The 8,539-nt window shown below is 47.6% G+C and overlaps 1 protein-coding gene across 1 annotated transcript; it reads left to right on the top strand.

Annotated features, from left to right (window-relative positions):
* The first annotated feature begins 1,107 nt into the window (after positions 1–1,107).
* On the top strand, positions 1,108–7,059 carry gmnc (geminin coiled-coil domain containing). The gene is made up of 5 exons (XM_079373303.1): positions 1,108–1,548; positions 2,406–2,584; positions 4,292–4,377; positions 4,493–4,609; positions 5,749–7,059. Exons 2-5 carry the CDS (start codon positions 2,506–2,508, stop codon positions 6,688–6,690), a joined length of 1,224 nt encoding a protein of 407 aa, XP_079229429.1. The 5' UTR covers positions 1,108–1,548; positions 2,406–2,505; the 3' UTR covers positions 6,691–7,059.
* Positions 7,060–8,539: the final 1,480 nt, after the last annotated feature.

Raw genomic sequence — 8,539 nt, 5'->3', positions numbered from 1 at the left:
CACACACACACACACACACACACACACACACACACACACACACACCTGTCAGGTTGCTCCTCTCTGCCCGCCTCTCTGTTAATGTGTCACCTTGTTGGTATGTCAGTTTATAAATTGGATCTCTAATTGCTGCTGCAGATTAACTGACCTGCTGTCAGATTAAAGGTTAACTCAGAGGAGCATCAGGTTAGTGTGTGTGTGTGTGTGTGTGTGTGTGTGTGTGTGTGTGTGTCAGTATAGTATCAACTCACACACAGCAGCCGCCACACTTATTTAAACTATTATGAGCTTCACTAACAAACATATGATGTCAGCAGACGAGTTTTATAAACATTCAGTCCGTACAGTCATGAAGACACCGCACTGTTTGTTTTAACATAGAGCTCTATGGAGACTGACTCACTGCAGGAGACAGACTCTAGTGGACACTGGAGGAACTGCAGCTGTAAAGTTGGACATTTTAACATAGAGCTCTATGGAGACTGACTCACTGCAGGAGACAGACTCTAGTGGACACTGGAGGAACTGCAGCTGTAAAGTTGGACATTTTAACATAGAGCTCTATGGAGACTGACTCACTGCAGGAGACAGACTCTAGTGGACACTGGAGGAACTGCAGCTGTAAAGTTGGACATTTTAACATAGAGCTCTATGGAGACTGACTCACTGCAGGAGACAGACTCTAGTGGACACTGGAGGAACTGCAGCTGTAAAGTTGGACATTTTAACATAGAGCTCTATGGAGACTGACTCACTGCAGGAGACAGACTCTAGTGGACACTGGAGGAACTGCAGCTGTAATGATGGACATTTTAACATAGAGCTCTATGGAGACTGACTCACTGCAGGAGACAGACTCTAGTGGACACTGGAGGAACTGCAGCTGTAAAGTTGGACATTTTAACATAGAGCTCTATGGAGACTGACTCACTGCAGGAGGCAGACTGCCTGCACATTGAGCTCACCATTACACCGCGTATCCTCCACGTGCATCTCAGCCAGAACGCAGCGCGAGGCTGCAGAGAGACCCGACAGCGTCACTGTGTGCGTATTGGACAGAGCGATGTGTCATTTCTCTCTCTCTCTCCCCTCTCCTCTCTCTCTCTCTCCCTCTCTCTCTCTCTCTCCCTCTCTCTCTCTCTCTCTCTCTCTCTCTCTCTCTCTCTCTCCCCTCTCTCTCTCTCTCTCTCTCCCTCTCTCTCTCTCTCCCCTCTCTCTCTCTCTCTCTCTCTCTCTCTCTCTCTCTCTCTCTCTCTCTCTCACACACACACACACACACACACACACACACACACCTGTCTGAGCGGAGGTTTCCCTCGGCTTCAGTCTCACTCAGGTCTCCTCAGCTTCGTGTCCGGATCATCTCACTTCTCCCCCTTCTTCACCATTCTTCATGCAGAAGAACATCGATCAGTCGTCTCCTCTTCGTCAGTTTTCCCGCGCGGGGTTTGCCACTTGAAGAGAGTGCCGCGCGTATTTACGCACAGCCGGATCCTCGTGCATCCAAGCAGCGAAGATCTGAGGGATCCTCCGGGGCTGTCATCCTCTGTGAGTCCACCATGTGTTCACATATCTGTTACAGAGACTGACTCAGTGTTTTTACTGCATATTACTTTCACACACATTCATCTTTATTCTTTCACTGCTCGATCTGAGTTTCTGCTTCATGACGTCACACTGCGCGTTATGTTGAGTTTGTTATTTTTTTTTTTCAGTGATAATACTTTGACTCTGTGTTAGTCTTCCGTTGGAATATTCGGCCCGTGTGTGTGTGTGTGTGTGTGTGTGTGTGTGTGTGTGTGTGTGTGAGAGAGAGAGAGAAATGATCGCTCCTCAGACATGTGAGCAAAGTGAAACTTATCAAAAGCTCTTTATTAGTTTTGTTCTTTTCGTCGACCCGAGCACACAGCCCGCGTCTTAAAGACAGAACAGGTGAGCTGAACCACCTGACCGGGTCCAGACCGGTCTATGGTCCAGACCTGATTAATCAACACCAGAGCTGGTTCAGTTAAGCTGGCAGCGCGTCGGAGGAGCAACATGGACTCCTCCAGATTGAACTTCTCAGATACTGTGTGTGTTTTAATAACACTAACTGCTAACACCTGATTGGTCGATAAAACTCGGACTACAAACAGGACGCTTCTGCTGAGCCATGAGTTCAGATTCTAGATCTGCACATAGAACCAGAACAAACAGATTGATGCTCTGAAGTCCAGAGTGAGATGAAAACTGTGAGAGGAACAACAGGAGGGTTTTTATTTTAGGTGTTGATCATCACCATATCAACACACAGTCAGCTGGCACTGCTGAGCACACACACACACACACACACACACACACACACACACACACACACACACACCCTCCCTTCATTCAACTCTCTCTCTCTCTCTCTCTCTCTGTAGGGAATCCCTCTCTCCCCGCTCTGCTCCTCCTCTTCATCATCATCGTCGCCTCGCGCTCCAGGACTTTGCCCTTGGCTGTGACTCTGTTGTCTGCGTTTCCATGGAGACCCTGGCCTGCGGTTGGGCCTGTGACCCCTGTGACCCCAGCGACCTCAGAGAGGAGACGTCGTCTGTGTGGGGTGAGACTCTTTAAACGTCCTGAATCTGAGAACATGATTAAGAACAGATACTTCAAACATCTGAAGTTCACTGAGTATTTCCTCCTCCAATCAGAATCACTTTAAGCACATTTACACATACATGGTGTGTTAACAAGCACTTCATTAAATAGAATGTAAGAAGCAGTTATCAATATGTAAAATAGAATTTAATATAAAGAATAATAAAAAACACAAAAGCAAAACTTAAAGCACCTTAAAGCTTCTGCAGACTCAAACATGAATCACAGCTGGACGTGGATGTTAAATCATAGCTGAGTGAATCTAGAGAGGCCACGCATGAAATCCATGTGGATTATTATGGGATGGTGTGAATCGCTAACAACATCAACTCAAATGTGGCTTCACATCGATCTGGTCGATGTGCCCGTTTGACCTCACGCAGACGTGTTAAAAAAAACTCCTGCAGTTCCTGGAGTGTCCACTTGGAGCGTCCACTTGAGGCTGGCTGCAATTCCTTGAGTGTCCACTAGAGGCTGGCTGCAGTTCCTTGAGTGTCCACTAGAGGCTAGCTGCAGTTCCTGGAGTGTCCACTAGAGGCTGGCTGCAGTTCCTGGAGTGTCCACTAGAGGCTGGCTGCAGTTCCTGGAGTGTCCACTAGAGGCTAGCTGCAGTTCCTGGAGTGTCCACTAGAGGCTGGCTGCAGTTCCTGTAGTGTCCACTAGAGGCTGGCTGCAGTTCCTGGAGTGTCCACTAGAGGCTGGCTGCAGTTCCTGGAGTGTCCACTAATGGCTGGCTGCAGTTCCTGGAGTGTCCACTAGAGGCTGGCTGCAGTACCTGGAGTGTCCAGTAGAGGCTGGCTGCAGTTCCTGGAGTGTCCACTCGAGGCTGGCTGCAGTACCTGGAGTGTCCAGTAGAGGCTGGCTGCAGTTCCTGGAGTGTCCACTAGAGGCTGGCTGCAGTACCTGGAGTGTCCAGTAGAGGCTGGCTGCAGTTCCTGGAGTGTCCACTAGAGGCTGGCTGCAGTACCTGGAGTGTCCAGTAGAGGCTGGCTGCAGTTCCTGGAGTGTCCACTCGAGGCTGGCTGCAGAAGCACAGGAAGTCAGTGACCGATGATGACCAGCTTTCAGGCCTTTTTGTCATCCTGCTGCGTCGTCAGGTTTTGCTCTGTCGGTAAAACAAAGAAGTAAACTCAAAGAATGATTCAAACTTTGAACTCTTTGAAGTTCCCCGTGACGATGTGTCCCTGAACGCAGCGTCCCTCTGCTGACTGAAGGTAAACTTTCCTCTTTTCTTTAAATGCCACATTCAGTAGAGAGGAGAACTTCTCATTCATCAAACACAACCGCTTCCTGCTTCTCCCTGTGAACTCTGGGTAACCGAGCGCTCCGGCTGGTTCCACCCGAGCGCTCCGACTCCACTCGCACACCGAAACATCCGGCAGAGCTTTTATGAAGATTCATCTTTTAATTTTCCCCGTGTCTCCTCGGGCAGAGTGTTCGATTCATCACGCCTCGGCTCTGAGTGGAATCTGAGGACCAGAGAGAGAGAGAGAGACAGCTGCCGCAGTTCCTCTCATGGCCACTAGAGGCTGCACACAAAAAAAACTTCTACAGACTTGATTAGAGAAAACTTTTGGGGTTGAAGCCTCTAAACCTCAGTCATAGAGTCACATGGAGGTCTGCACTCACATGGAGACAGTGATTCTCTCTCTCTCTCTCTTTATAGAGTCTCAGTGCGTCTACGGCTCTCCTCCTGCGGCTGCTCTGATGTGGGCGGGGCCTCTCTCCCCTCACCTCCAGAGAAATAAACAGGTAAGAACTCACTGACTCTTGCTGTTATATTAACTCCTGTATTATTTCCAGGTGGATCTCAGACTGCATGTCGGATTATTTCCTTCGTTTTTGTCTTTTTGGAAACGTTTCCCAGCTGCAGGACGAGCTGCTGCAGAGAGAGGAGGAGCTGGCCCGCCTGCAGGACGAGAACAACAAACTCCGACAGTTCTTCAGCTCTTCGTTTGTGAGGAACCTGCAGCAGAAAGCAAAGGTGTGCTCACTGATGACCTGGCTGAAAGTTGTGAACTCACCACAGACAGACTGAACGTTAACTCATTTTTATGTATTTAAAAAGAAATTAGATTCCATCACATTCTGAGTTCAAACACTTTTCCTTTTGGTCCTCATTTGGGTCCCGACCCGCCTCTTGTGAACCGCTAGCGGCGACTCAGGTTCTGTATGTATCCCAAACCATTTTTTTTCAATGGATTTTGGATCATAGCAGAAAATAATCTGTGTGTCAAACACACGTTTCTGATGCGTTGCTGTTTTGGTCTTTAATTTAATTTTTAATCTCTTTTAATGCAGCCCAGAGAAGTAAAAAGCTAACGTCATGCTACAAGCTAACTACACTGCGGTCGGTTTATTATGACGTCACGACTGTTATGCTTCATCGATCTAATCAGCGGTTTGACAAGCTAGCTAAACGTTAGCTTAATAAGTTGTTTATGAACCTAATATTTACAAGAGTTCTGAAAAACATGACTAGAGGCTGTAAGGAGGATTAGGGAGAGAGTTCCCGGCGTGATGACGTTTAACGTCTCCATGACAACCACTGTAGTTTCAGTTGGCTACTTGTTAGCTATCGCCGTTTTAAGGAAGCGTAAAAAAATTTAAATTCCCAAGTGTTGGTCTTAGCTAACGTAGTTTATCTCGTCTAACAAAACATCAACATCTCTTCAGCTTGTGTTAACCACAGATCTTATTTCAGTCTAAACACAAACACATTCAAAATCCACATTTAGACTTTTAGGGTTCGGAACTCACAACGCAAAAATGCTAACTCACTTCCTGGTTTTAGGACTCTCTCCTGTTCCGGTCTCTCCCCCCTGCTGGCCTGCACTCACACTGCTCCATAGTTTACTGAAAGAACATCATGCTGTGTTTAAGAAGACTTGAGACCATAAACTTTTCAGGAAACTGTTTATTGAGGTCATAGACCATCTGAGAAGTTATGGCGTCTTCTCTGTGCATACGGTAGCATCGCCCCCTGCTGGTCATTAAAGATTCACTGTCTCAGGTCCAAGACTCTTAAAGTCAACCTTTTAAAACCGTATCAATGAAGTCAGTCCAGATTCAGCTTGACCAACCAGGGACGGTGTTGATCTCTGATCTTGTTCCCTTCCCCAGAAACTAACCGCTGATGGGAGGAGGAAGCTGAAGAGAAACCTGATGCATGTGGAGGATGGACCTCTGCAGACCTGCGGTCATCAGCTGCTCACCTCCCAGCAGGTCAACAAGAGAGTCTGCAGGAACCTCACTGCCCAGTTCTGCTCGGAGTTCCCTGAGACGTCCTCCTCCTCAGAACCGAACCTGGACCTGTGGGTTCTGAGGACGCTCGGGCTGAAGGATCGAGACACCATCGATACTTCCAGCACCTCATCCGCCTCCTCTGGATACAGCTCTTTGGTTTATGACGCTGCTGCCTCCTCACCCTCTCCTTCTGTCCAGAACTTCTGCCAGACATCGACACCTCAAACTGACTATGTGTTCAGTGCTGCTGAAAACCAAGACCCAAACTGCCACCGTGCTGCCGACTCCTCTCCGAGCTGCTCCTCCTTCACTGCCACTGGACAGTTTGAATCTCCTGCCGCTGCGATCCGGAGCTACGACGCCTTCACTGCCTTCCAATCTCCACCACGAGACCTGCCATTCACCACGCCGCCGCACAGGGCAGAGATCTGTCCTCAGGTAGCCGCCTCGAGTCCAGTCCACAGTCTGAAGAGAAACCCAGTAGAAACTCCGGCATACTGGTCCCCGATGAGAAGCAGCCGGACAACTTCACAGGACACAATCCAGTTCAGTCCACCTGGAGAGAGAGTCCACTTCACCCCCGTCTCCTCTTCCAGTCCCATCATCAACCAGTCCAGCACACCTGTTGGTGGGATTAGTCCTGCTGGTTCGTCAGCGGGATCTGGCACGCCTTGTAGCCGCACAGATTTAGCTTTCAGTATGTGCCTGAGCCCGTCCAACAGCGTCAAGACCCACAGCTTCCCCCAGGGACAAGCCTTCGTCAGGAAGGACAGCGGGGGCCGGTGGAACTTCACCTGGGTCCCCAAACAAGGACCATAAAAGGGTCTTCCTGTGTAGGACTAGATCGCTGCCCCAGTTCAAACTTTCAGAACTGAAAATGGATGTTTTACTCGTTGCTGGTTGAAGACTTTGATCTTGGTCATAAACGTTATTCTTGGGTCGGGTCGCTAAATTAAGTTTCATATTTGAACTAAAAGGTTGATAAACATCCATCATGATGAAGACGGAGATCCTGACGAAGATGTGTGGGACAGTAGTAGCTAGTTTAAGTCAACTTACAATGAGAGCCACTTTAAAATGAACAAATGCACACTATTAAACATTAGTTAGCATTAGCTTAGCATTAGTCACGCTTAATTTTTCATCCATCAAGCATTGTTCCTCCATTCTTACTTTCTTATATGTAATTATTAAACGTGTAGTGCGCTAACACCTACAGGAAACTCCCGTAAATCTTCCAGGTGATCAGCATGTGTGAACGCAGTCAGACTTCTTACCTGCCTGGCCCTATAAATGTTACGCTCCCCGACCTGGACCGGGACATGTCCTGCAGTGAGGGACAGACGTGAACAAGCAGCAAAACTCCTGAAGTTCCTTTTAAAAGTTTCAGGAGGAAATTAGTGTAAACGGCCATTTTCACTCCTGATCATTTCAACTCCTGATCATCTCAGGAGGACTCAAACAGCTGACCTGGTTGTTCACACGTGACTGTGCCTGTTGGGCGATGCTTCATAGATGAAGAGTCTTTACAGATATCACAAAGTGTTTCCTGATTAACAGGTGAGACTAAAAGTTGTTGAGATTCTTTGCGTTGTATTTGTGAAACTGAAACTGCCGTGAATCTATTTACTTTGTATTTATTAAAAAACAGTGAAAGTCAGGACGGTCCCACAGTTCTGCTCTACCGCTGATTTATGAGCAACCAATCACATCGTCAGCATTCGACACCTGATCGCCACGCCCTCCGCTCTGCTGCCAAGCTCTACCTGCCAATCAAGCTGATGCCTTGCTCATGCCTGCGGTTTGTCATGACTGTGGTGTGCAGGACTCAGATCAAAGACGTCTGCACTGATTCAATGAAGCTTGAAAACTGAAAACTGTTTATATTTCACTCCCAACCTCTTAACACTCGTGACCCCACTTTGACTTCACACACATTTGGGGTCCCCACTAAACCAAAACACAAACAACCTATTGCTAAATGTTGTCTGCTGTGTTGCAAGGAAACATGAATTCAGACCACTGCAGGTGATTTCTTGAACATTATTGTGAACAGAGACAGAAAGGCCGAGATGAGATCTGGAGAAAGAAACTCCATATCTGTTCGTTAGCATGCTACGGCCCGCGTGCTAACTTCTTCCGGCTTCATGAAGGCAAAAAAAAAGTCTTTTTCATTGAGCACTAAGAACCTTGTTTGACTTCCCGTGTGGAGTCAGGACGCCACGGTTGTGAAAGCCTGCGCCCGCCCTCTTTAAAGGATAAAAGGTCACACTGCCATGCTTGCTAACGTCTATCACGTCCCGCGTAAAGACGGCGGGAAACGCGTTTTACCGACTTCACGTCGAGTGAACGATGTTCTGTCCGTGTCTCGCATGAGACGGTCTTAAGTTAACACAAACTCACTTCCAGGTCACTTCAGGGTCATTTTGTACTTTTCTTCTTTCAGCTGATGAAGGTCAAAGTGGGTTTTTTTGCATCATTTGTTTTATAAAATGTAAAAAACGTTTTGTAAAAAATGTCCTTCAGTACCGAGCTTGAATAAAAGCGTTTCACACTGTGAGTTTGCACTTCCCAGCCACCGTACAAAGACTGACTCATCCAGCTGATGTGTTCAATAAATAAATGATTTCTAACCCGACAGCTTGTTTCACATTATTTGTGCTGCAGT

Source organism: Symphodus melops (assembly GCF_947650265.1).
Source record: "Symphodus melops genome assembly, contig: scaffold_117, whole genome shotgun sequence".
Taxonomy (NCBI): Eukaryota; Metazoa; Chordata; class Actinopteri; order Labriformes; family Labridae; genus Symphodus; species Symphodus melops.
Note: the sequence above shows the minus strand (reverse complement) of the source record. Positions and strands in the feature narration are given on the sequence as shown.

Excerpts from the sequence above, each read along its gene's own strand:
- gmnc (XM_079373303.1), top strand. The coding sequence starts at position 2,506 with ATGGAGACCCTGGCCTGCGGTTGGGCCTGTGACCCCTGTGACCCCAGC. Across the intron at positions 2,585-4,291 it reads GGAGACGTCGTCTGTGTGGG|AGTCTCAGTGCGTCTACGGC; the intron begins GTGAGACTCTTT and ends CTCTCTTTATAG. Across the intron at positions 4,378-4,492 it reads ACCTCCAGAGAAATAAACAG|CTGCAGGACGAGCTGCTGCA; the intron begins GTAAGAACTCAC and ends AACGTTTCCCAG.